This window comes from Hypanus sabinus, chromosome 2, assembly GCF_030144855.1.
Source record: "Hypanus sabinus isolate sHypSab1 chromosome 2, sHypSab1.hap1, whole genome shotgun sequence".
NCBI classification, from domain to species: Eukaryota; Metazoa; Chordata; class Chondrichthyes; order Myliobatiformes; family Dasyatidae; genus Hypanus; species Hypanus sabinus.
The window spans coordinates 500165-527652 of NC_082707.1; the positions used below are offsets into that span (position 1 = coordinate 500165).

The 27488-nt window shown below is 44.6% G+C and overlaps 1 protein-coding gene across 13 annotated transcripts in view; it reads left to right on the forward strand.

The window, feature by feature from the left end:
- masp1 (MBL associated serine protease 1) overlaps positions 1-27488 on the forward strand; it is a 404010-nt gene that overhangs the window by 138421 nt on the left and 238101 nt on the right. For 11 of the 13 annotated variants that reach the window (XR_009515996.1, XM_059990875.1, XM_059990870.1 and 8 more), the window contains exon 7: positions 11550-11668. The exons of 1 other annotated variant lie outside the window; for it this stretch is intronic. Coding sequence is in view for 11 of the 12 variants with exons in the window: in XM_059990875.1 (XP_059846858.1) it covers positions 11550-11668 (119 nt within the window). In the remaining variant the exon portion in view is untranslated. Of the gene's footprint in view, positions 1-950; positions 1207-11549; positions 11669-27488 lie in introns of those variants that run through there. One more of the 13 variants, XM_059990965.1, reaches the window with a different exon arrangement.

Below are 27488 nucleotides of genomic sequence, written 5' to 3' on the forward strand. Positions count from 1 at the left end.
ACAATCCCAAAGGGAAATTATAGACTGCAGATTGCAGTGATTGGTTCATGTGACATTTTTAAAGTTTAGGGCATCAGGATAATAAATCATCCATGATGAAATTACGGAGTGGGCTTGATGAGCTGAATTGTCTAATTCTGCTCCCCAGTCTTACGGTCTTACGGTTTTACGTAGCTTTTCTCCCAGTTATATTGAGAATACCAACATAAAACCATACGACAGTGATAAATGATAATTTCCTCTGACGATACTGTAGCCTCTGCCCTCTACTCTGTTCTGAGCAACAGGGAAAATAGTGTGTCATATGCCAGTTTGCTGTTTATAGACTTCAGTGTTTTGTTTAACTCCATCATACCTCAGAAAAGTGGGGAAACTGTCCTTGCTGAGTCTCAATACCTCCCTGTATAACCGAATCTTGGAATTCTTAACAGAAAGTCTACAATCCGTGTGGTCAGCAACTTCTCTAGTCCCATTACATTGAACATTGGTGCTCCCCAGGGTCTTGTGCTCAGCCCACTGCTGTTCACACTGCTGATGCATGACTGTTGCAAGATTTAGCTCAAATCGAGTTTGTGGATGATACAACAGTGGTTGGACTCATCAACAACAATGATGAGTTGGAGTACAGAGAGAAAGTGGAGTGGCTGATGGACTGTTGTGAGAACAACAACCTAAGTCTGAATGTGGAGAAGACCAACAAAATGACTGTGGTGCAGATGAACCATACCCCTCTGTAGAGAGAGTTAGATGCACCAAGTTCTGGGGAGTTCACAGCATGGGTAACCTCACCTGGTCCTTCCCTCCCTGAGTAAGAAGGCATAGTAATGCCTCCACTTCCTGAGGAGATTGAGGCAAGTGAGGCTCTCCCCCCACTACCCCCAAATTTTTACTGAATTTTACAGGTGCAACAGTGAGAGCATCTTGACAAGCTGCATCTCCATCTTGTATAGGAGCAGCAGAGCATCTGACTGGACGTCCCTATGAAGGACTATGAGAACTGCCAAAAAGATCAAAGGGGTTTTGCTACCATCCACGGGGGACATTTATCAGGAACGTTGCATACACAGGGTCCTTAGTATAATTGTGTCTCCAATGCACAAAGACAAGAACGGACAGCTTCTTCCCTCAGGCCATCAGGCTTTTGAATTCTGCAGCATCGCATTCGAAGTGTCACTGGGTAATTTGTACTGTACCCTGCAATATTTAATGTATGCACTTTACTTTGTTTATAGCCATATAACAATTACAGCACGGAAACAGGCCATCTCGGCCCTTCTAGTCTGTGCCGAACGCTTACTCTCACCTAGTCCTACCGACCTGCATTCAGCCCATAGCCCTCCATTTCCTGTCCATATACATATCCCATTTTTAAAATCTATGCATAATTCATTTGTACAGTTAATTCTTACTTTTCTAAGTTATTATGTTATGTATGTGTATTATGCTTTACACTCTGGTCTGGAGAAGCGTTTCGTTTGGTGGTATACATGCATAGAGTTAAACTTGACTTATGGTATTACGGACAAAGGTTGAAGTTCAATTCCGGTGTCCTCTGTAAGCAAATTTGTATGTTCCTTCCCATGTGCACTTGGGTTTCCTCTGGGTGCTCTGATTTCCTCTTCCAAAGACATACTGGTTGGTAGGTTAATTGGTCATTATAAATTATCCTATATAACCATATAACAATTATGCACGGAAAAAGGCCATCTTGGCCTTTATAGTCCCTGCCGAACGCTTACTCTCATCTAGTCCCACTGACCTGCACTCAGCCCATAACCCTCCATTCCTTTCCTGTCCATATACCTATCCAATTTTACTTTAAATGACAATACCAAACCTGCCTCTACCACTTCTACTGGAAGCTCGTTCCACAAAGCTACCACTCTCTGAGTAAAGAAATTCCCCCTCGTGTTACCCTTACACTTTTGCCCCCTAAGTCTCAACTCATGTCCTCTTTTTGAATCTCCCCTACTCTCAATGGAAAAAGCCTTTCCACGTCAACTCTATCTATTCCCCTCATAATTTCAAATACCTCTATCAAGTCCCCCCTCAATCTTCTACGCTCCAAAGAATAAAGACCTAACTTGTTCAATCTTTCCCTGTAACTTAGGTGCTGAAACCCAGGTAACATTCTAGTAAATCTTCTCTGTACTCTCTCTATTTTGTTGACATCTTTCCTATAATTCGGTGACCAGAACTGTACACAATGCTCCAAATTTGGCCTTACCAATGCCTTGTACAATTTTAACATTACATCCCAACTCCTATACTCAATGCTCTGATTTATAAAGGCCAGCATACCAAAAGCTTTCTTCACCACCCTATCCACATGAGATTCCACCTTCAGGGAACTATGCACCATTATTCCTAGATCACTCTGTTATACTGCATTCTTCAGTACCCTACCATTTACCATGTATGTCCTATTTGGATTATTCCTAGCAAAATGTAGCACCTCACACTTATCAGCATTAAACTCCATCTGCCATCGTTCAGCCCACTCTTCTAACTGGCCTAAATCTCTCTGCAAGCTTTGAAATCCTACTTCATTATCCACAACGCCATCTACCTAACCCTAATGCGGGCCATCTACCTACTGCATACTTACTAATCCAATTTACCACCCCATCATCCAGATCATTAATGTATATGACAAACAACATTGGACCCAGTACAGATCCCTGAGGCACACCACTAGGCACTGGCCTCTAACCTGACAAACACATACTTCCGTCACCTGACCTATCTTATTCCCTAACACTGATCCACCACTGCCCCTTCTCTAGTTGGTACCTCTATGTATTGCTGCAAAAACCTATCCTGCACACATTTTACAAACTCCAAACCATCCATCCCTTTTACAGTATGGGCTTCCTAGTCTATGTGTGGAAAATTAAAATCTCTCACAATCACAACCCTGTGCTTACTACAAATGTCTGCTATCTCCTTGCAAATTTGCTCCTCCAATTCTTGCTCCCCATTAGGTGGTCTATAATACACTCCTATAAGTGTTACTACACCTTTCCCATTCCTCAATTCCACCCAAAATACCTCCCTAGACAAACCCTCTAATCTATCCTGCCAGAGCACGGCTGTAATATTTTCTCTGACAAGCAATGCAACACCTCCCCCTCTTTTCCTTCTGATTCTATCACACCTGAAGCAACAAAATCCAGGAATATTTAGTTGCCAATCACACCCCCCCTGCAACCATGTTTCATTAATAGCTACAACATCCTATTTCCAGGTATCAATCAATGCTCTAAGCTCATCCACCTTTCTTACAATGCTCCTGACATTAAAATAAGTGCATTTAAGAAATTCTCCACCTCTTCCTCTCTGTTTATCTCTAACAGTACAAAGAACTTTACTGTCTTTTTTTTCTTCCTTCTCCTATACATCTGTTCCTACACTCTGGTTCCCCTCCCGCCTCATCTAACCTAATCTGTGGTTAGGTTATAATTATGGTGATGGTGGATTGTTGCACAGCATGGTTTGAGGGGTCGAAAAGACCTGTTCTGCTCTGTATCTCTAAATAAAAATAAAAGTCCAAGAAATATTACAGCTTCCAGCACTAAATACCACTTTCAGACAAAAATAAAAAGGAAGCTGAAATGGACAGTATCCTTGAGTAAAGAAAAAAAGGGAATCAGAGGGCTAAAAAAGGTCTTTGTATGTTCTTGGTGAGAAGGGTCAACAAGAATGCTAAGGCCTTTTATACATACATTATAAATGAGGTTAAAGAACAACGAACAATACAGTACATTACAGTCTATTCGGCCCACAATCTTGTGCTGACCCTTAAACCCTGCCTCCCATATAACCCTCCACCTTAAATTCCTCCATATACCTGTCTAGTAGTCTCTTAAATTTCACTAGTGTATCTGCCTCCACCATTGACTCAGGCAGTGCATTCCATGAACCAACCACTCTCTGAGTAAAAATCCTTCCTCTAATATCCCCCTTTAACTTTCCTCCCCTTACCTTAAAGCCATGACCTCTTGTACCGAGCAGTGGTGCCCTGGGGAAGAGGCGCTGGCTGTCCACTCTGTCTATTCCTCTTAATATCTTGTAAACCTCTATAATGTCTCTTTTCATCCACCTTCTCTCCAGAGAGTAAAGCCCTAGCTCCCTAGTTAGTGAGTAGGACAAAGGGGACACCTTATTCCTGGAGCTAGAGGAAATGGGTGAGGTACAACAAGATACACATAGAGAATATTGGGGGTGGCGGTATGCTGATATTCTAGGGCGTGTTGGTATCAAGGAGGGAGGAACTGTTAAGGCTCTTGAAGAACATGAAGTTCACTGAGTCCCCAGAGCATGATGGGGTCTGACCCTGCTTAATGAAAGAAGTAAGAGAGATTGTTGTGTCTTTGTCAGATGTCTTTCAGCAACAGCAAGGTCCAGGACTGCGGAATAGCCAGTTAATTAATGAAGGTGATAGGGTCAAACCAGGAAATTAGTCCATAAGACATGACAGCAGAATGAAGCCTTTCAGCCCATCAAGTCTGCTCTGCCATTCTATCATGGCTGATTTATTATCCTTCTCAACCCCATTCTCTTGCCTTCTTCCCATAACAATTGATGCCCTGACTAATCAAGAAATTATGAACCTCTGATTTAAATATATCCATTGCCTTGGCATCTATAGCCATCTGTGGCAATAAATTCCACAGATTCACTACTAAAGAAATTCCTTCTCATCTCTGTCCTATATCATTGACCCTTTGTTCTGAAGCTGTGCCCTTGGGTTCTAGATTCCCCCACTATAGGAAGTACTCTGTCCATATCCACTCTATCTAGGCCTTTCAATATTTGATAGGTTTTGGTGAGATCCCTCATTCTTATGAACTCCAGCGAGTACAGGCTCAAAGCCATCAAACGCTCCTTTGTTTTGTTGGTACCTGCAAGACGATAAAGCTCAAGGTTGTACATGGTATACATACTTTGATAAGAAAACTGAACTTTGAACATTATGTGAGTACCAGTGTACAATATTCACAGCTGTGTTGCACAGAGGTGCTGGAAGATGATGTCCTCCTGAGAAAACAGAACCATTAATTATCCTCATCATTTCCTCCAGCTCCCATGTGATTCAGGGGAGGGCATATATTTTGTATTTCAGAGAGATCTACTCTCTTAGCAACTCTCTGACACACTCTTCCATTTCCATCACTTACCCTCTCCACTGTGTTGGCGTGTGGCCTAGTGGGCAAGGCATCAGACTAGTAACCTGAAGGTCACTGGTTCGAGCCTCAGCTGAGGCAGCGTGTTTGTTCCTTGAGCAAGGCACTTAACAACACATTGCTCTGCGACGTCACTGGTGCCAAGCTGCTTGGGTCCTAGTGCCCTCCCTTGGACAACATCGGTGGCGTGGAGAGGGGAAGGCCTGTAGCTTGGGCAACTGCCGGTCTCCCATACAACCCTGCCCAGACCAGCGCCCTGGAAACTCCAGGTGCAGATCCATGGTCTTTCGAGACCGATGGATGCCACCACCACCACCCTCTCCACATCACTCTTCTATACAAGCACAGAAGATCCAGTCTTTAACCAATTTAATTCACTCCATTTGAAGTGAATGAAGAGAGGATTGGATATAGAAAAGTCTGTGAGACCAGACATTGCTGTCATAGCTCTGTGACCTGCAATGCAAGGCCAATTGTATCTCCAGGCTTTGTTGGCATCTGCCAACAATATGGAGAATTGCCCAAGTATATCATGTTCAGAAAAAGCAGGACAAATTCTTTCCTATTGATTATTGACAAATTAGTCCACTCTCAGTTGTCATCCAAGTGATGGAAATGGTCAACAACAGTTAATTGGTACTGACCAGTAGTGTGTTCACTGATACCTAGTCAGGGTTTCACTAGGACCACCTAACCCCAGACCTCATCATGGTCTTTATCTAAGCATGGATCAAAGGTGTATTCTAAAGGGATGTCCTTTCATTCTGAGGCTGTGCCTTCTGATCTCTCCCCCGCTCTGAGGTGAATTGATGTCAAAGCAGCGCTTGACCAGTTGTGGTATCAAGGGCTCCTGCTGATATTGAATCAGTTCAAAAAGTTCGAAGTAAATTTATCATCTAAGTACATATATGTCACCATATACAACTCAGATTTGTTTTCTTTTGGGCATTCACAGTAAAAAAAACCACACACAACAAGACGGAGAAAAAACCAACGTGCAAAAACAAAGTGAAAGGGGAATAAAAATAATAAATAAGCAATAAATATCAAGAACATGAGATGGAGAGTCCTTTAAAGTGAGTTTATAGATGGGAACAGTTCAGTGATGGAGCAACTGAAGCTGAGGGAAGTTATCCCCTCTGGTTCAAGAGCCTAATGGTTCTGGGATAACAACTTTTCCTGAACCTAGTGGTGTGGCTCATAATGCTCCTGTACCACCTTCCTGGCAGCAGCGAGAAGAGAGACTGTCCTGGACGATGCGGATCTCTGATGATGGATCCTTGATAGGATTCACAGTATAATGGTTGGAGTTGTACCTTACACACAGGAAGTTAGTTGTGATTGTTGGGTGTTTCTCAGACCCTGTATCTCCATTTGCTTCTTCCTTCCAATGGAAGGTCAGATGTTCTGGGTGTTCTGTCCTCCTGAGCTATCTGTGTGGAGTTTGCACAATCTGTCTGTGTTTTCTCAGGTAGCTCTGGTTTCCTCCCATGTCCCAAATTGTTAGGGGAATGGGAACCAGTATGATAAAGCTGAGGATGAACCAACAAATTTACAAGTAGATGATGGATATAACATGAATGTAAGGAAGGACAAGGCATTTTCAACGGTCATTTAAATCGAAGCAAGAGGCGGAGAGGGAAGAGGTAAAAGAAGCTCAGAGAGAAGCTGTTTTTTTTTAAACTGATCTGGGCAAAGAGGCTAGACAGCGCAGGCGCATGAAAGTCGGCCTCTGAGATCAGTGAGGGCATTTAAAAAGTGAGCAGAGGCTGAGTACAAGCTTCACTCCAAGTGAGGTAAGGCCAGGAAAGCTCTTTTAATTGATCTAATTAGGAGTAGGAAATGGAGGCAGCAGTTAGGGCAGTTGAGTGCTCCGTTTGCAGTAGGTGGGAAGTCAGGGCGAGCACAGCTGTCCCTGATGACTACACCTGCAAAAGGTGCATCCAGCTGCAGCTCCTGACAAACCGTGTTAGGGAACTGGAGCTGGAGCTGGATGAACTTTGGATCATTTGAGAAGCAGAGGCAGAAATACAGGAGTTTCAGGGAGATAGTCACCCCTAGGAGTCAGGAGACAGGTAGTTGGGTGACTGTCAAGAGAGGGAAGGGGAATAGACAGGAAGAGCAGAGCACCCCTGTGGCCGTTCCCATCAACAATAAGTATACCGTTATGGATACTGTTGGTGGGGACGACCTACCAGGGACAAGTTGCAGTGGTCGCGTCTCTGGCACTGAGACTGGACCCTCAGCTCAGAAGGGAAGGAGGGAAAAGAAAAGAGCAGTAGTGATAGGGGATTCGATAGTTAAGGGGACAGATAGGAGGTTCTGTGGAAGAGATCGAGAATCCTGGTTGGTCTGTTGCCTCCCTGGTGCCAGGGTCCACGATATCGCGGATCGAGTTCTCAGTATTCTCAAGAGGGAAGGTGAGCAGCCGGATGTCGTGGTCCATGTAGGGGCTAATGACGTGGGTAGGAAGAGTGAGGAGGTCCTGAAAGGTGAGTTTAGGGAGCTAGATGCCTAGTTAAACGACAGGACATCCAGGATAGCAATCTCAGGATTGCTACCAGTACCTCGTGCAGGTGGGTTTAGAAATAGTAAGATAGTGCAGATCAACATGTGGCTGAAAACATGGTGCAGGAGGGAAGGCTTCAGATTTATAGATAATTGGGCAGTTTTCCAGAGAAGGTGGGACCTGTTCCGGCAGGACAGTTTACATCTAAACTGGAGGGGGACAAATATTCTTGCATGTAGGTTTGCTAGAGAGGCTCCAGTAGATTTAAACTAGATACGAGGGGGGGAGGGGAACCAGAGCATAGGAACAGATGTATGGGAGAAGGAAGGAAAAGAAGACAGTAAAGTTCTTTGTAATGTTAGAGATAAACAGAGAGGATTGGCATATTGCTCATGTGGTTCCATAGTTTAAAAAGAGTTCTAAGAGTAAACCTAGCAATTATAGGCCTGTCAGTTTGACATCAGTGGTGGGTAAATTAATGGAAAGTATTCTTAGAGATGGTATATATAATTATCTGGATAGACAGGGTCTGATTGGGAACAGTCAGCATGGATTTGTCCATGGAAGGTCAAGTTTGACAAATCTTATTGAATTTTTTTAAGAGGTTATGAGGAAAGTTGACGAGGGTAAAGCGGTGGATGTTGTCTATATGGACTTCAATAAGGCCTTTACAAGTTTCCACATGGAAGGTTAGTTAGGAAGGTTCAATCGTTAGGTATTAATATTGAAATAGTAAAATGGATTCAATAATGGCTGGATGGGAGATGCCAGAGAGTAATGGTGGATAACTGTTTGTCAGGTTAGAGGCCAGTGCCTAGTGGTGTGCCTCAGGGATCTGTACTGGGTCCAATGTTGTTTGTCATATACATTAATGATCTGGATGATGGGGTGGTAAATTGGATTAGTAAGTATGCAGTAGGTAGATGGCGTTGTGGATAATGAAGTAGATTTTCAAAGTTTGCAGAGAGATTTAGGCCAGTTAGAAGAGTGGGCTGAACGATGGCAGATGGAGTTTAATGCTGATAAGTGTGAGGTGCTACATTTTGGTAGGAATAATGCAAATAGGACATACATGGTAAATAGTAGGGCATTGAAGAATGCAGTAGAACAGAGTGATCTAGGAATAATGGTGCATAGTTTCCTAAAGGTGGAATCTCATGTGGATAGGGTGGTGAAGAAAGCTTTTGGTATGCTGGCCTTTATAAATCAGAGCATTGAGTATAGGAGTTGGGATGTAATCTTAAAATTGTACAATGCATTGGTGAGGCCAAATTTGGAGTATTGTGTACAGTTCTGGTCACCGAATTATAGGAAAGATGTCAACAAAATAGAGAGAGTACAGAGAAGATTTACTAGAATGTTACCTGGGTTTCAGCACCCAAGTTACAGGGAAAGATTGAACAAGTTAGGTCTTTATTTTTTGGGGCGTAGAAGGTTGTGGGGGGACTTGATAGAGGTATTTAAAATTATGAGGGGGATAGATAGAGTTGACGTAGATAGGCTTTTTCCATTGAGAGTAGGAGAGATTCAAACAAAAGGACATGAGTTGAGAGTTAGGAGGCAGAAGTTTAAGGGTAACACGAGGGGGAATTTCTTTACTCAGAGAGTGGTAGTTGTGTGGAATGAGCTTCCAGTAGAAGTGGTAGAGGCAGGTTTGGTATTGTCAGTTAAAGTAAAATTGGATAGGTATATGGACAGGAAAGGAATGGAATGGAGAGTTATGGGCTGAATGCGGGCCAGTGGAACTAGGTGAGAGTAAGCATTCGGCACGGACTAGAAGGGCTAAGATGGCCTGTTTCCGTGCTGTAATTGTTATATGGTTATAAGGCAAGGATTGGGTACAAATGCAGATAGAGCAAAGAGTTAAGTTTTACCACAGGGGCAAAATTCAAAAGGGCAAAGAATGCAGAACTGAAGGTTCTGTATTTAAATGTGTGTAGCATTTGGAATAAGGTGGATGAACTGGTGATGTAATTACAGATTGGTTGATATGACATTGTGGACATCACTGAGTCGTGGCTGAAAGAGGGCCATAGTTGGGAGCTCAACATCAAAGGTTATACTTTGTATTGAAAGGACAGGGAGGAAAGCATAGGCGGTGGTGTGGCTCTGTTGGTAAAAGATGGAATTACATCTTTAGAAAAAGGTGAGATAGGATCAGAGAATGTTGAATCTTTGTGGGTGGAGTTAAGAAACTGCAAGGGTAAAAAAATTATGAGAATAATATATAGGCCTCCAAATAGTAGCCAAGAAGTGTGGTTGAGATTACAAAGGCAGATGGAAAAGGCATATAATAAGGGTAATGACACAACTGTAATTGGGTACATCAATTTGCAAGGGGATTGGGTAAATCAGGTTGGTGTTGGATTGCAAGAGAGGGAATTTGCTTAATACCTATAAGACGGCTTTTAGATCAGCTTGTACTTAAGCTTACTCAGGGAAAGGTCATCTTAGATTGCATGTTGTGTAACAACCCAAATCTTATTAGGGAGCTTAATGTAAAGGAACCCTTAGGAGGCAGTGATCATAATATTACTGAATTCATACTGCAATTTGAGAGGGAGAAATATAAGTTATATATGTAAGTATTGCAATGGAATAAAGGAAATTACAGAGGCATGAGAGAGGAGTTTGTCCTGGTGGATTGGAGGATACTGGTGGAGATGATGGCAGAGTAGAGATGGCTGAAGTTTCTGGGAATAGTTCACAAGGTGCGCAATAGATATGTCCCACAGATAAAGAAGTTCTCAAATGACTGGAGTAGGCAACCGTGGCAGGACCGAAGGGTTTTGGCCGGAAGCGTTGACTGTAATTTTTTCCATAGATGCTACTGAGTTCCTTCAGCATTTGTGTGTTTGGTGTAGTTAAAGTGGAGGTTGATAAGGTTCTTGATTAGTCAGGGCATCAAAGTTTACAGGGAGAAGGCAAGAGAATGGGGTTGAGAGGGATAAATAATGAGGTATGATGGAATGGCGAAGCAACCTTGATGGACTGAATGACCTAATTCTGCTCCCACATCTTATGGTCTGAACCTAGACAGTGCTTAAGGGAGTAGCAAAGGGATGGTTGATTTTCTGGAAGAATTTTTCATGTTGCTGTAATTCTAAAGCAGTCCAGACCTTGTCGATTTCATTCCAAAGCCTATGACAGTCACACTGTGGATATATCAGTTTATAACATCCCTCAGAAGAGAACGTCGACCACAGATGGAAGACACTTGGAGAGAGCTGAAACAGATTTCGTAGCACACCTTTATTCCTTCTACCAAAGTACATGACAGAATATTCTATTCTCTGCTTCTTTTCCCATTCCCCCAATCTGTCTAACTCCTTCTGCAGACAACTTGCTTCCTCAACATTTCCTGCCTTTCCACCAGTCTTCATTGTGTCTGCAAATCTACCTTCAAGCCATCAATTCCTTCATCCAAATCCTTGATATACAACGTGAAAGGAAGTGGTCCCTGCACCAACTCCAACAGAACACCACTCGTCAACAGCAGCCAACCAGAGCAGGCCTCCTTTCCTTCCAATCTTTGCCTCCTGCCAGTCAGCCAATCATCTATCCATACCAGTATCTTTCCTGTAATACTACAGGCTGTGTAAAGTAATGGAAAATATGACACAGAAGAGATTCTACAGATTCTGGAAATCTTGAGAGACACTCACAAAAAGCTGGAGGATCTCAGCAAGTCAGGCAGCATTCATGGGAATGAATAAACAGTGAGTTCCTCCAGTATTTTGTGATGGAAAGGATTACATGTCTCATGATTGGAGACTGAAAAGGTTTCAGGCAGGGGGATAAATTATGGAGAGATTTCACAGGTTACATGTCAATGTATCTTTGTCATTATGCAGGCAGTCCTTGTCCTGTCATCCAACCACCCCTCAATGGCCAAGTTGAACCTGTCCTAGAGCATTATTCATTCAAAGATCAGATCCAGATCAGATGCAACGCTGGATTCAAATTTGTGAAGGTATTTTAAAATTGGTAAAATGGTTTATTATTTTTTTTATTTTGAGATACAGTGCAGAATAGGACTTTCCAGCAGACTGAGCCATGCCGCCTACAACCCACAGATTTAGCCCCAGCCCATCACAGGACAATTTACAATGACCAATTAACCTACTAACTGGTATGTCTTCGGACTGCGGGAGGAAGCTGGAGCACCCAGACTAAATCCACACACTCACAGGGAGAACGTACAAACTCCATATAGAGGAACCTGCAAACTCTAATGCCCTGAGCTGTAATAGCATCATGACAGTCGCTATGCTACCATGGCACTTTATTATTGTCATCGGGAAATTTTGTTCTGCATGCCACATCAATGGACAATCCACATAAGGGGTGCGTAAAAAAAATGGATGTGGATACTATAGAGAGAGAGTGCAGAGGAGATGTACAAGGATGGTGCCTGGATTGGAGGGTGTACCTTATGAGGATAGGTTGACTGTACTTGGCCTTTTCTCCTTGGAGCGACAGAGGATGAGAGGTGACCTGATAGAGGTATATAAGTTGATGAGGGGCATTGATTGTGTGGATAGCCCAAGGCTTTTTCCCAGGGCTGAAGTGGCTAGCACGAGAGGGCATAGTTTTAAGGTGCGTGGAAGTAGGTACAGAGGAGATGTCGGGGTAAGTTTTTTTACGCAGAGAGTGGTGAGTGCATGGAATGGGTTGCCGGCAGCAGTGGTGGAGGCAGAAATGATAATGTCTTTTAAGACTCCTGAATGGATGCATGGAGCTTAGAAAAATGCAGGGCTATGCACTAGGGAAATTCTAGACAGTTTTTAGAATAGGCTACATGGTTGGCACAACGTTGTAGGCTGAGGGGCTTGTAATGTACTGTAGATATCTATGTTCTGTGTCCTATGAGCTAACACCTTCAGTCCTACATCCACCCTTTTCAATTTTGTCTGCCTTTTATATCACAAATCGTCCTGTTGACTGTTATTTTGCCCTATCATCAGCCTCTCCTTGCTAGGAATCTCACTGTACATTGTCTGTGTTTGTAAACCAACTACCTAATTTTTGGGACTATCTGTTTGACTCCCATCTCCCTGCCAAATTAGCTTAAATCCACCCGAGCAACTGCAGCCAACCTGTTTGCAAGGATATTGGTTCTCCTCAGGTTTAGATGCTGCCCGTCCCTTTTGTACAGATCATGCCTTCACAATGATCCATAAATTGAACCCTTGCTCCCTGCACCAGTTCCTCAGCCATGCATTCTTCTTCCGAATCATCCTATTCTTTATTGTTGAGGAGAACGGACACAGGTGTACTCTGCACACAATGTGTATTTCCCTTCCTTCTCCTGATAGTCACCCAGTTCCCTGTCTCTTGCAACCTAGGGAAAACTACTTCCCTGCACCTCCTCATTCTCCCATGTGAGAACTGCAGCTCCAGTTCCTTAATAGGCTCTCTTAGTGCAGATGTGTTTTTCTGAGACTTCCCACATCCCACACACAGCACAAAACTCGCATCTGGAGCAACTCTCACTAATCTACTGTGTCCTAATAAATGAGGAATGAACAAATAAGTACAGAGACTTATTGGAATCATATTGCTATTAATGACACAAAAGGGAAAAGCTTAGAGGTCCTGAAACGAGAATGAAGAGAGCTAGGTAGAAAGCTGAGAAGCAGGACCTCCAGGATAGTAATTTCTGGATTGCTGCCTGTGCCATGTGCCAGAGAGGGTAGAAACAGTATTTGGCAGATTAATGTGCAGCTGAGAAGCTGGTCCAGGGGGCAGGGCTTCAGATTCTTGGATCATTGGGTTTTTTTCTAGGGGAGAAATGATCTGTACAAAAGTGACAGTTTGCGCCTGAACACAAGGGAAACCAATATTCTCTCATTTTCACTTTCCAGTCCCATTTTTTTGAACTATTTTTTAAACCTTCTATGTTTGATGTACTTTTTAAAGAGTGGAATAGATTTAGTATTAAATGTTCTCATGATTTGTTTGTTGGAGATAGTCTCCCTTCATTTGAACAACTGTCGGTTAAGTATACATTTCCTAAAAGTCCGGATAAAAATTTACTTGATATAATTTTTTAATTTGAAACCCTTCTATAATGCATCTATATCTAATATTTATGGTATGTTGTTAGGAATGAGAAATATTCCTTCAGATAAAATTAAAAATCTTTGGGAACAAGATTTACAGATTTCAATTTTTGAGAACACTTGGAATGAAATTTTTAAATTGGTTAATACCTCATCATTATGTACCCGTCATTCCCTTCTACAATTTAAAGTGGTTCATAGAGCCCATATGTTTAAAGGTAAGCTGTCTCATTTTTATTCAGATATATCTCCCTATTGAGATAGATATAATAATGGAGAAGTTTCACTAATCCATATGTTTTGGACTTGTCTGAGTCTTGAAAAATATTGGAAGGAGGTATTTCAAACTTTTTCAGTGCTTTTTAAAGTAAATTTTAAACCTAATCCTTTGACTGTCTCATTTGGTACTGTTGGAGGAAATGATATTATTTTGGAGACACACGATTTGCACATTTTGGCCTTTATTTCTCTTATAGTCAGGAGGACATTGTTGCTTAAGTGGAAGGATGCCACTCTGCCTACTCATACTCATTGGTTACATGATGTTATGTCTTGCTTAAATTTAGAGAAGATTTGCTGTTCAATTTCTGAACCTAGACAAGATTTTTTAACATTGTGGGGACCTTTTTTGAATTAATATGTTTTATTATATGTTAAGGATCTTTTCCCTTTTCTTTTTATTAAACCAAACAGCTGTTTTTTTTCTGGTAGTGAGTTTAGATTTTTTGTATAATAAAATCACTTCTTTTTAATTTTATGGTTAAATTTAATCTATATGGATATGGGGTAATTACACTTCATCTGTGATTTCAATATATTGTAATTAATATATATTATATATCTTACTGTACCCTGTATTCTTCTATGTAAGAAATTAATAAAAATATTGAAAAAGAAATGGGAAAAGCTTAGAGGTCCTGAAAAGAGAATTAAGAGAGCTAGGTAGAAAGCTGAGAAGCAGGACCTCCAGGATAGTAATTTCTGGATTGCTGCCTGTGCCATGTGCCAGGGAGGGTAGAAACAGTATGATCTGGCAGATTAATGTGCGGTTGAGAAGCTGGTCCAGGGGGCAGGGCTTCAGATTCTTGGATCATTGGGATTTCTTCTAGGGGAGGTATGATCTGTACTAAAGTGACAGTTTGCAGTTGAACCCGAGGGGGACCAAAATTCTCGCAGTCAAGTTTGTTAGAGTTGTTGGGAAGGGTTTAAACTAATTTGGCATGTGAGTGGGAACTGGAGTGAAGGGACTCAAGATAGGTCAGCTGATAAAAGAAGCAAAGATGGTGTCTAGTCAGACTGTCAGGAGGGGCAGCTAGATAATAGGGCAAAATTGCAGCCAGCAGGGTGAGTGTCAGTACATTAGGGATTCAGAATTAAAAAGGATAGCAAATACAGTGCACAGGGTGTTATATCTCAACGCATGGAGCATAAGAAATAAAGTGGATAATCTTGTTGCACTATTATACATGGTCAGATATGATGTTGTGACCATCACTGAATTGTGGCTGAAAGATGGTTATAGTTTGAATGTCCAAGGTTATACATTGTATCAGAGGGATAGGAAGGTAGGCCTAGGGAATGGTGTGGCTCTGCTGGTAAAGAACTTGATAATATGATTCGAACTGTGTATTACTGCACAGTCGTGGGTCAGCAGAGTGAACAGCAGTGGACTGAGCACACAGCCCTGGGGGACCCCCTGTGCTCAGTGTGATGGTGATGGAGATGCTGCTCCTGATCTGGACTGACTGAGGTCTCCCAGTCAGGAAGTCTAGGATCCAGTTGCAGAGGGAGGTGTTCAGGCCCAGCTCTATAGGGCACTTGTGAGACCACATTTGGGAGTGTTGTGTGCAGTTTTGGGATGCTTATTTTAGAAAGAATATACTGACATTGGAGAGGGTTCAGAGAAGATTCATGAGAATGATTCTAGGAATGAAAGAGTTACCATATGAGGAACACAAAGTACACTGCAAATGCTGTGGTCAAACCAGCACATACAAACCCGCTGGAGGAACTCAGCAGGTCGGGCAGCATCCGTTGAAATGAAATGTTTTGGGCTGAGACCATTCATCAGGACTGAAGAAGGAGGGGGCAGAGGCCCTATAAAGAAGCTGGGGGAGGGTGGGAAGGAGAAAGCTGGTGGGTGCCAGGTGAAAAACCAATCAGAGGAAAGATCAAGGGTGGGGGAGGGGAAGCAGGGAGGGGATAGGCTGGAGAGGTGAAGAAGGAATGTAAGGGGAAAGCACTATGGGTAGTAGAAGAAGGCAGAATCATGAGAGAGGTGATAAGCAGCTGGAAGAGGAGGCAGAGTAAAACTGGGATGGGGGAAGGGAGAGGGAGGAAATTACCAGAAGTTGGAGAATTCAAAAGTTGGAGAATTCAGAGTTCATACCAAAGGGCTGGAGACTACCCAGACCTCCAACCTCCAACCTGAGTTTGACCTCATCATGGCAGTAGAAGAGGCCATATATGGACATATCCGAATAGGAATGTGAAGCAGAGTTGAAGTGGGTGGCAACCGGGAGAATCCTGTTATGGCAGACGGAGCGGAGGTGCTCGATGAAGCGGTCCCGCAATCTGCGTTGGGTCTCACCGATGTAGAGGAGGCCGCACCGGGAGCACCAGATGCAATAGACGACTCCAGCAGACTCACAGGTGAAGTGTTGTCTCACCTGAAAGGACTGTCTGGGGCCCGGAATGGTGGTAAGGGGGGAGGTGTGGGGACAGGTGTAGCATTTGCAGGGATAAGTGCCAGGTGGGAGTTCTGTGGGGAGGGACGTGTGGACCAGGTAGTTGTGGAGGGAACGATCCCTGCGAAAAGCTGAGAGGGGTAGGGAAGGAAAGATGTGCTGGGTGGTGGGGTCCTGTTGAAGGTGGCGGAAGTTGCGGAGGATAATACGCTGGATCCGGAGGCTGGTGGGGTGGTAGATGAGGACAAGGGGAACCCTGTCCCTGTTGTGGTGACGGGAGGATGGGTTAAGGGCTGAAGTGTGGGAAGTGGAGGAGATGCGGGTGAGGGCATCTTTGATGACGCCAGAAGGGAACCACGATCCTGAAAGAAAGAGGACATTTGAGAAGTCCTGGAACGGAAAGCCTCATCCTGGAAGCAGATGCAGTGGAGATGGAGGAACTGGGAATAGGGAATGGCATTTTTGCATTGGGCAGGGTGGGAAGAGGTATAGTCAAGATAGTTATGGGAGTCAGTACAAGAGGACATGGCTTTAAGGTAAGGGGAGGGAAGTTCAAGGGGGATATTAGAGGAAGGTTTTTTACTCAGAGAGTGGTTGGTGCGTGGAATGCACTGCCTGAGTCAGTGGTGGAGGCAGATACACTAGTGAAGTTTAAGAGACTACTAGTCAGGTATATGGAGGAATTTAAGGTGGGGGGTTATATGGGAGGCAGGGTTTGAGGGTCGACACAACATTGTGGGCCGAAGGGCCAGTAATGTGCTGTACTATTCTATGTTTTCTAGAGAGAGTGCGGAGATTTACAAGGATGCTAGAGATCCTATCTCTAAGAATCTTTTCCAACAGCTTTCCCACCATAGACGTAAGGCTCACTGGTCTGTAATTACCCGGACTATCCCTACTACCTTTTTTGAACAAAGGGACAACATTCGCCTCCCTCCAATCCTCCGGTACCATTCCCGTGGACAACAAGGACATAAAGGTCCTAGCCAGAGGCTCAGCAATCTCTTCTCTCACCTCGTGGAGCAGCCTGGGGAATATTCCGTCAGGCCCCAGGGACTTATCTGTCCTAATGTATTTTAACAACTCCAACACCTTCTCTCCCTTAATATCAACATGCTCCAGAACATCAACCTCACTCATATTGTCCTCACCGTCATCAAGTTCCCTCTCATTGGAGAATACTGAAGAGAAGTATTCATTGAGGACCTCGCTCACTTCCGCAGCCTCCAGGCACAACTTCCCACTTTTATCTCTAATCGGTCCTACCTTCACTCCTGTCATCCTTTTGTTCTTCACATAGTTGAAGAATGCCTTGGGGTTTTCCTTTACCCTACTCGCCACCTTCTCATGCCCCCTTTTTGCTCTTCTCAGCCCCTTTTTAAGCTCCTTTCTTGCTACCCAATATTCCTCAATAGACCCATCTGATCCTTGCTTCCTAAACCTCATGTATGCTGCCTTCTTCCACCCGACTAGATTTTCCACTTCACTTGTCACCCATGGTTCCTTCAGCCTACCATTCTTTATCTTCCTCACCAGGACAAATTTAGCCCTAACATCCTGCAAGAGATCCCTAAACATCAACCACATGTCCATAGTACATTCCCCTGCAAAAACATCATCCGAATTCACACCTGCAAGTTCTAGCCTTATAGCCTCATAATTTGCCCTTCCCCAATCAAAAATTTTCCTGTCCTCTCTGATTCTATCCTTTTCCATGATATGCTAAAGATCAGGGAGTGGTGATCACTGTTCCCCAGATGCTCACCCACTGACAGATCTGTGACCTAACCCGGTTTGTTACCTAATACTAGATCTAGTATGGCATTCCCCCTAGTCAGCCTGTCAACATACTGTGACAGGAATCTGTCCTGGACACACTTAACAAACTCTGCCCCATCTAAACCCTTGGAACTAATCAAGTGCCAATTAATATTAGGGAAGTTAAAGTCACCCATGATAACAACCCTGTTATTTTTGCACATTTCCAAAATCTGCCTCCCAATCTGCTCCTCGGTATCTCTGCTGCTACCAGGGGTCCTATAGAATACCCCCAGTAGAGTAGCTGCTCCCTTGCTGTTCCTGACTTCCACCCATACTGACTCAAAAGAGGATCCTGCTACATTACCCACCCTTTCTGCAGCTATTATAGTATCCCTGACCAGTAATGCCACCCCTCCTCCCCTTCCCCCCCCCCATCCCTTTTAAAGCACTGAAATCCAGGAATATTGAGAATTCATTCCTGCCCTGGTGCCAGCCAAGTCTCCGTAATGGCCAATACATCATAATTCCATGTATGTATCCAAGCTCTCAGTTCATCACCTTTGTTCCTGATGCTTGCACATTCTTCCTGTAGTGAGGCAACCAGAACTGAACACAGTACTCCAAGTGGGGTCTGACCAAGATCCTATATAGCTGTAACATTACCTCATGGCTCTTAAACTCAATCCCACAGTTAATGAATGCCAACACACTATATCCCTTCTTAACAACACTGTCAACCTGCGCAGCAGCTTTGAGCGTTCTATGTACATGGACCCCTAGATCCCTCTGATCCTCCACACGGCCAAGAGACTTACCATTCATATTTTATTCTTTCTTCAAATTGGACCTACCAAAATGAACCACTTCATACTTTTCTGGGTTGAAGTGCATCTGCCACTTCTCAGCCCAGTTCTACATCCGATCAATGTCCTGCTGTAACCTCTGACAACTCTCCAGACTATCCACAACACCCCCAACCTTTATGTCATCAGCAAACTTACTAACCCATCCCTCCACTTCCTCGTCCAGGTCATTTATAAAAATGACAATGAGGAGGGGTCCCAGAACAGATTATTAAGGGTGAAGTTTCAGTATATGGAGGCACATGATAAAATAGGCTGTAGACAATGTAGTCCTCTCAAGGGAAAATCTGTTGGAATTCTTTGAAGAAATCACCAGCAGTATAGACAAATGAAAATCATTTGGTGTTGTGAAATTGAATTTTCAGAAGGTCTTTGACAAGGTGTCACACATGAGGCTGCTTAACAAGCAACAAGCCCACAGTATTACTGGAAACATTCTAGCATGGATAAAGCAGTAGCTGATCGGTTGGAGGCAAAGAGTGGGAATTAAGGGAGCTTTTTCTGGTTGGCTGTCAGTGAATAGTGTGTTCTGATTCTTTTTACGTTATATGTCAATGATTTTTATGATGGAATTGATGACTTTGTTGCAAAGTTTGCAGACAATATAAAGATAGGGCAGGTAGTTTTGAGAAAGTAAAGAGGCTTCAGAAGGACTTAGACAAATTAAGAGAATGGTCAAAGAAATGGCAAATAGAATATGGTGTTGGGAAGTGTATGGTCATGCACTTTAACAGAAGAAATTAAAGGGTTGAGAGAAAATATGAAAATCTGAGGTGCAAAAATGATTCCAGGATTAAATGGCTTATTAAGAACATTTGATGGCTCTGAGTTTGTATTCACTGGAATTCAGAAGAATTAGGGATGACCCACCTGGAATCTAAGGAATGGGTGAAAGATCTTGATAGAGTGGATATGGAGAGTCTGTATCCTATGATGGTAGAGACTAAGACCAGAGAACTCAGCCTCAGAATAGAGGGGCTGTAGCGATGTGCTACACACAGAACTGAAATAATGACACGCAGTCGGTAAGTCGTTTCGAGACTAGTTTTTTCAAACATCGCGGTGCTGGCATTTAAATCCCTAGCGCCCGCCCTCTCTGGGCAGAAATGACGTCAGAGGTGCATTACCAAAGTCTCCCCCCGCGCGCTGGCTATTTGTGAGCCAGTTCACCTGCACAGAAAGTGGTTCGCCACATAAGCCCCCCCCACCCAGAACCAATAGACAATAGGTGCAGAAGTAGACCATTCGGCCCCTCGAGTCTGCACCGCCATTCTGAGATCATGGCTGATCATTCACTATCAATACCCAGACCCTGTCTTGTCCCCATATCCCTTGATTCCCCTATCCATCAGATATCTATCTAGCTCCTTCTTGAAAGCATCCAGAGAATTAGCCTCCACCATCTTCCGAGGTAGTGCATTCCACACCTGCACAACTCTCTGGGAGAAGAAGCTCTTCCTCAACTCTGTTTTAAATAACTGACCTCTTATTCTCAATCCATGCCCTCTGGTACTGGACTCTCCCAACATCTGGAACATATTTCCTGCCTCAATCCTATCAAATCCTTTAATTATCTTAAACGTTTCAATCAGATTCCCTCTCAATCTCCTCAATTCCAGCGTGTACAAGCCCAATCTCTCCAATCTCTCTGCGTAAGACAGCCCTGCCATCCCAGGAATCAACCTAGTGAATCTACGCTGCACTTCCTCAACTGCCAGAATGTCCTTCCTTAAACCTGGAGACCAAAACTGTACACAATATTCCAGGTGTGGTCTCACCAGGGCCCTGTACAAATGCAAAAGAACATCCTTGCTCTTGTATTCAATTCCCCTTGTAACAAAGGCCAACATTCCATTTGCCCTCTTCACTGCCTGTTGCACTTGCTCATTCACCTTCATTGACTGGTGAACTAGGACTCCTAGGTCTCTTTGCATTTCTCCCTTACCTAACTCGACACCGTTCAGACAATACTCTGCCCTCTTGTTCCTGCTTCCAAAGTGGATAACTTCACATTTATTCACATTGAATGACATCTGCCAAGTATCTGCCCACTCACCCAGCCTATCCAAGTCTCCTAACGTCCTCTTCGCATGTCACACTGCCACCCAGTTTAGTATCGTCAGCAAACTTGCTGATATAGTTTTCAATGCCCTCATCTAAATCATTGACATAAATCGTAAAGAGCTGTGGTCCCAATACAGAGCCCTGTGGTACCCCACCAGTCACCTCCAGCCACCTCCAGCCAGTCCGAGAAACACCCATTCACTGCTACCCTTTGCTTTCTATCTGCCAACCAGTTTTCTATCCATGTTGAAACCCTGCCCCCAATGCCATGAGCTCTGATTTTACTCACCAATCTCCTATGTGGCACCTTATCGAATGCCTTCTGAAAATCTAGGTATACAACATCCACTGGCTTACCCTCGTCTAACATCCTTGTTACACCCTCAAAAAACTCCAACAGATTAGTCAAGCATGATTTGCCCTTGGTAAATCCATGCTGGCTCGGCCTAATCCTATTTCTGCCATCTAGATGTGCCACTATTTCGTCCTTAATAATGGACTCAAGCATCTTCCCCACGACTGACGTTAGGCTAACGAATAGTTCTCCGTTTTCTCCTTCCCTCCCTTCTTGAAAAGTGGGATAACATTAGCCACTCTCCAACCTTCAGGAACTGATCCTGAATCTAAGGAACATTGGAAAATGATTACCAATGCATCCGCAATTTCCTGAGCCACCTCTTTTAGAACCCTTGGATGCAGACCATCTGGACCCGGGGATTTATTAGCCTTCAGTCCTACCAGTCTACTCATCACAGTTTCTTTCCTAATGTCAATCTGTCTCAATTCCTCTGATATCTTATGACCCTGCCCATCCATACATCTGGGAGATTGCTTGTGTCCTCCCTGGTGAAGACAGATCTAAAGTACGCATTAAATTCTGTTGCCATTTCCCTGTTTCCCATAACAATTTCTCCCAATTCATTCTTCAAGGGGCCAACATTGTTCTTAACTATCTTCTTTCTCTTCACATAGCTAAAAAAGCTTTTGCTATCCCCTTTTATATTCCTGGCTAGACTGAGCTCATACCTGATTTTTTCTCTCCGTATTGCTTTTTTAGTTAAGATCTGCTGCTCCTTAAAACTTTCCCAATCATCTGTATTCCCAATCATCTTAGCCCTGTCATACTTCTTTTTCTTTAATGCTATAGAATCTCTGACTTCCTTTGTCAACCACTGTGGTCCCTGGGCCTACAAGAAAGTCCTGCAGCTGCAAACCCGAGACTGCGGTCCTGTAGCTGGGCATCTCGTCGTCTGCCTGCTGCGCCTCCGCCAGTGCTGCATAGTCCACCCCCAGGGACAGGGCCTGGACAGCTGGTCTGGAGAGTGCGTCTGCCACGACATTGTCCTTTCCCGAGACATGCTGGATGTCCGTCGTGTACTCGGAAATGTAGGACAGATGCCACTGCTGGTGAGCCTACCAGGGATCGGACACCTTCGTGAACACAAAGGTCAATGGTTTGTGGTCCGTGAACGCGGCGAACAGCCTGCCTTCTAAGAAGTACCTGAAATGCCGGATTGCCAGATACAGTGCCAACAGCTCCCGGTTGAAAGCACTGTACTTGAGTTCGGGTGGTCGTAGGTGCTTGCTGAAGAACGCCAGGGGTTGCCAGCGCCCCTCAATGAGCTGCTTCTGCACCCCACCGACCGCTGTGTTGGATGCGTCCACCATGAGGGCAGTCGGATTGTCCATTCTGGGGTGCACCAGCATCACGGCATCTGCCAAGGCTTCCTTGGCTTTAACGAAAGTGGCCACGGCCTCCTTGTCCCAAGTAATGTCCTTGCCTTTACCCGACATCACGGTGTACAAAGGGCGCATGATACGGACTGCTGAGGGGAGGAAACAGTGGTAGAAGTTCACCATACCAATGAACTCCTGCAGGCCTTTGACCGTGTTGGGCCGGGCAAAGTGGCAGATCGTGTCTACCTTGGCACGCAGAGGTGTTGTGCCGTCTTTGGTAATCCTTTGGCCCAGGAAGTCGATGGTATCGAGACTGAACTGGCATTTGGCCGGATTGATCGTGAGGCCGAAATCACTCAGGCGGGAGTAGAGCTGGCGGAGGTGGGACAGATGCTCCTGACGACAACTGCTGGCTATAAGGATGTCATCCAAATAGATGAACGCAAAGTCCAGGTCGCATCCTACCGTATCCATTAGCCGCTGGAACGTCTGTATGGCATTATTCAGGCTGAACGGCATTCGGAGGAACTCGAAGAGGCCAAACAGGGTGATGAGTGCTGTTTTGGGGATTGTCTTCAGGGTGCACCAGGATTTGATGGTATCACTGGACGAGGTTGACTTTGGAAAAGATTCTTGCCCCGTGCAGGTTTGCTGCAAAGTCATGTATGTGCGGCATGGGGTAGCAGTCTGGAGTGGTGGCCTCGTTCAGTCTGCGATAGTCGCCGCATGGTCTCCAACCCCCGGTTGCCTTGGGCACCATGTGCAGGGGGAAGTCCCATGGGCTGTCGGACCTCCGTACGATCCCCAATTCCTCCATCCTCTTGAACTCCTCCTTCGCCAGGCGGAGCTTTTCCGGGGGGAGACTTCGTGTGCAGGCATGGAGGGGTGGTCCCTGGGTCAGAATGTGGTGCTATACCCCATATCTGGGCATAGCTGCCGTGAACTGCGGTGCCATAGTCGATGGAAAGTCCGCCAGGATTCTGGTGAATTTGTTGTCTGACAGCGTGATGGAGTCCAGGTGTGGGGCCAGCAACTTGGCTTCACCCAGGGAGAACATCTGGAAATTCTCAGCATGTACCAGTCTTTTCCCTTGCAAGTCGACCAGCAGGCTGTGAGCTCACAAGAAGTCCGCCCCCAGGAGTGGTTGGGCCACCGCGGCCAGTGAAGTCCCACATGAACCGGCTGGCGCCGATCTGCAGCTGCACTGTGCAGGTGCCATAGGTCCGTATCGTGCTGCCATTTGCGGCCCTCAGGGTGGGTCCTGGCTTCCTGTTGTGAATGTCGTACCCCGTCGGGGGCAAGACGCTGATCTCCACTCCGGTGTCAGCCAAGAAGTGGCGTCCCGACTGTTTGTCCCAGATGTACAAGAGGCTGTCCTGGTGGCCTGCTGCCATAGTCATTAGCGGCAGCTGGCCCTTGCAGGGTGGGCGACAGTGACGGGCTTTTGTGCCCCACCGCTGGTGGTAGAAACACCACTGTTCGCTGGCCTCCTCACTCCTGCCTCTGTGTTGTGTGCGCCCCCCCTGCTGGGCCTGGTCTGGTTTGCTGTTGGGCACGTGGCCTGGTAATCTGACAGACGGACGCCACGCTCTCCCTCTTGGCTTTTCACAGCACGTCTGTCCGGGCCGCCACCTTCCGGGGGTCGCTGAAATCTGCATCGGCCAGCAGCAGATGTATGTCCTCGGGCAGTCGCTCTAGGAATGCTTGCTTGAACATGAGGCAGGGCTTGTGTCCGTCAGCCAAGTCCAGCATCTCGTTCATCAATGCTGACGGCAGTCTGTCTCCCAAACCGGCCAGGTGAAGCAGGCGGGCATCCCGCTCACGCTGTGAGAGGCCAAAGGTCCCAGTGAGCAGCACCTTGAATGCTTCATATTTGCCTTCTTCCGGGGGCGACTGTATGAAATCCTCAACTGGGCGACCGTCTCCTGGTCAAGGGCGCTCACCACATGCGTTACAGGGTAGTAACGCATGGAATCAGAGGATATCTGCCGAATCTGGAACTGGTCTTCTGCTTGGCTAAACCACACGCGTGGTCACAGCGTCCAGAAAGTCGGCAGTTTTAGCGAAACTGCGTGAACAGATGACGAGTTGGTCATCTTTGGTCCAAATCCCCTTTGGACCGTCGGGGTCACCAATGTAGCGATATGCTACACACAGCGCTGAAATAACGACTCGCAGTCGGTAAGTTGTTTCGAAACTAGTTTATTCAAACTTCGTGGTGCTGGCATTTAAATCCCTAGCGCCCGCCCTCTCCGGGCGGAAATGACATTAAAGGTCCATTACCAAAGTCTCCCCCCACGCACTGGCTATTTGTGAGCCGGTTCACCTGCGCAGAAAGTGGGTCGCCACAGGGCGTCCTTTTAGAACTGAGTTGAGGAGGAATTTCTTTAGCTAGAAAGTGGTGAATCTGTGGAATTGTTGCCACAGTCGGCTCTGGAGGCCAATTCTTTATGTATATTTAAGGCAGAGGTTAGTAAATTCTTGATTGATGAGGGCACAACGGGGAGAAGGCAGGATATGGGGCTGAGAGGAAAAATGGATCAGCTATGATGCAATGGAGGAGCAGACTCGATGGGCCAAATGGCCCATAATATCTTATATCTGACCATGGATCAGCTGTACTGGATTGGATGTTATGTAATGAACTAAAAACAATCAAGGAGTTTAAGGTAAAAGAGCTCTTAGGAGCCAGTAATCACAGTATGAATGATTGAGTTCAACTTGTAATTTGATAGGGAGAAAATGAAGTCTGACGTAGCAGTATTTCAGTGGAGTAAAGGAAATTACAGTGGTATGAGAGGAGTTGGTTAAAGTAAGTTGGAAGCAGTCAGGGATGACAGCAGAATAACAATGGTGTTAGTTTCTGGGGAAAATGAGGAAGGAACAGGACAGATGTACTCCAAAAATGAAATAATACTCAAATGGAAAAATAGTACAACCGTGGCTGACAAGGGAAGTCAAAGCTAATGTAAAGCAAAAGAGAGGGCATACAACAAAGAAAAATTAGCCGGAAGACAGAGGATTGGGAAGCTTTTAAGAACCTACAGAGAACAACTAAAAGAATCATTAGAAGGAAAAAGATGAAATATAAAAATAAGCCAGCAAACAATATCAAAGTGAATAGTAAAAGCTTTCTCAAGCATATTAAAAAATTAAAAAAGAGATGAGAGTGGATATAGGACCACTAGATAATGAGACCGGAGAAAAAAATAACATGGGCCAAGGAGGTGGCAGATGAACTAAATGAATATTTTGCATCAGTCTTCACTGTGGAGGACACTAACACTGTGCTAGATTTAGTGTGTGATGGAAGAGAAATGAGAGCAGTAACTATTAAAAGGGAGAAGATGCTTAAAAAGGATACTTAAGTCACCCGGGCCAGATGAACTGCTCCCTAGAGTTCTGAAAGATGTGGCCTTAGAGAGTTGGTGGCGTTAGCAATGACCTTTCAAAAATCAGTGGACACTGGCATGGTGCCAGAGGACTGGAAAATTACAAATGTTACTCTACTCTTTAAGAAAGAGGGAAGGCAAAAGAAACAAAATTATAGACCTGAACTCAGTGCTTGGGAAAATGGTGGAGTCAGTTATTAAGGATAAGGTGATGGAATACTTGGTGACACAGGACAAGACAGGACAAAATTAGTATGGTTTTCTTAAGGTAAAATCTTGCCTGTTGGAATTCTTTGAGGAGATTACAAGTAGAATAGATAAAGGAGATGCAGTGGCTATTGTATATTTGGACTTCCAGAAGGCCTTTGACAAGGTGCCACACTGAGGTTGCTTACCAAGGTATTACAGGAAAGTTATTGGTAGGAAGCAGCAAGTGGGAATAAAAGGATCCTTTTCTGGTTGGTTGCCAGTGACTAGTGGTGTTCCACAGAGGTCAGTGTTGAGACCGCTTCCTTTTTGATGCTGTATATCAATGATTTGGGTGATGGAATAGATGGTTTTGTTGCCAAGTTTGCAGATGGTTCAAAGATTGGTGGAGGGGCAGGTAGTGTGGAGGAAATTGGTAGGGGCAGAAGGACTTAGACAGATCGGGAGAATGGGCAAAAAAGTGGCAATTGAAATACAATGTTGGAAAATGCATGATTATGCACTTTGGTAGTAGAAATAAATGTGCAGACTGTTTTCTAAATGGGGAGAAAATCCAAAAATCTGAGACGCAAAGGGACTTAGGAGGCCTTGTGCAGAACAACCTAAAAGTTAACTCGCAGGTTGAATCAATGCTGAGGAAGACAAATGCAATGTTAGCATTCATTTCAAGAGGTCTTGAATATAAGAGCAAAGATGTTATGCTGAGGTTTCATAAGGCACTGGTGAAGCCTCACCTTGATTATTGTGAACAATTTTGGGCTCCTCATCTAAGATGAGTCGGCTTCGGAGATGGTCCAGATGACAGTCACAAGGATGATTCCAGGATTGAAAAGGTTATCATATGAGGAATGTTTGATGGCTCTGGGTCTGAACTCGCTGGAATTTAGACGGATGAATGGAGAACTTGAAACCTTTTGAATGTTGAAAGGTCTAAACAGAGATCATAAAACTTAGGAGCAGAATTAGACCATTCAGCCCATCGAGTCACCTCCACCATTCCATCATGTCTGTCCCTGGATCTCACTCAAACCCATAAACTTGCCTTCTTCCCATATCTTTTGATACCCTGACTGATCA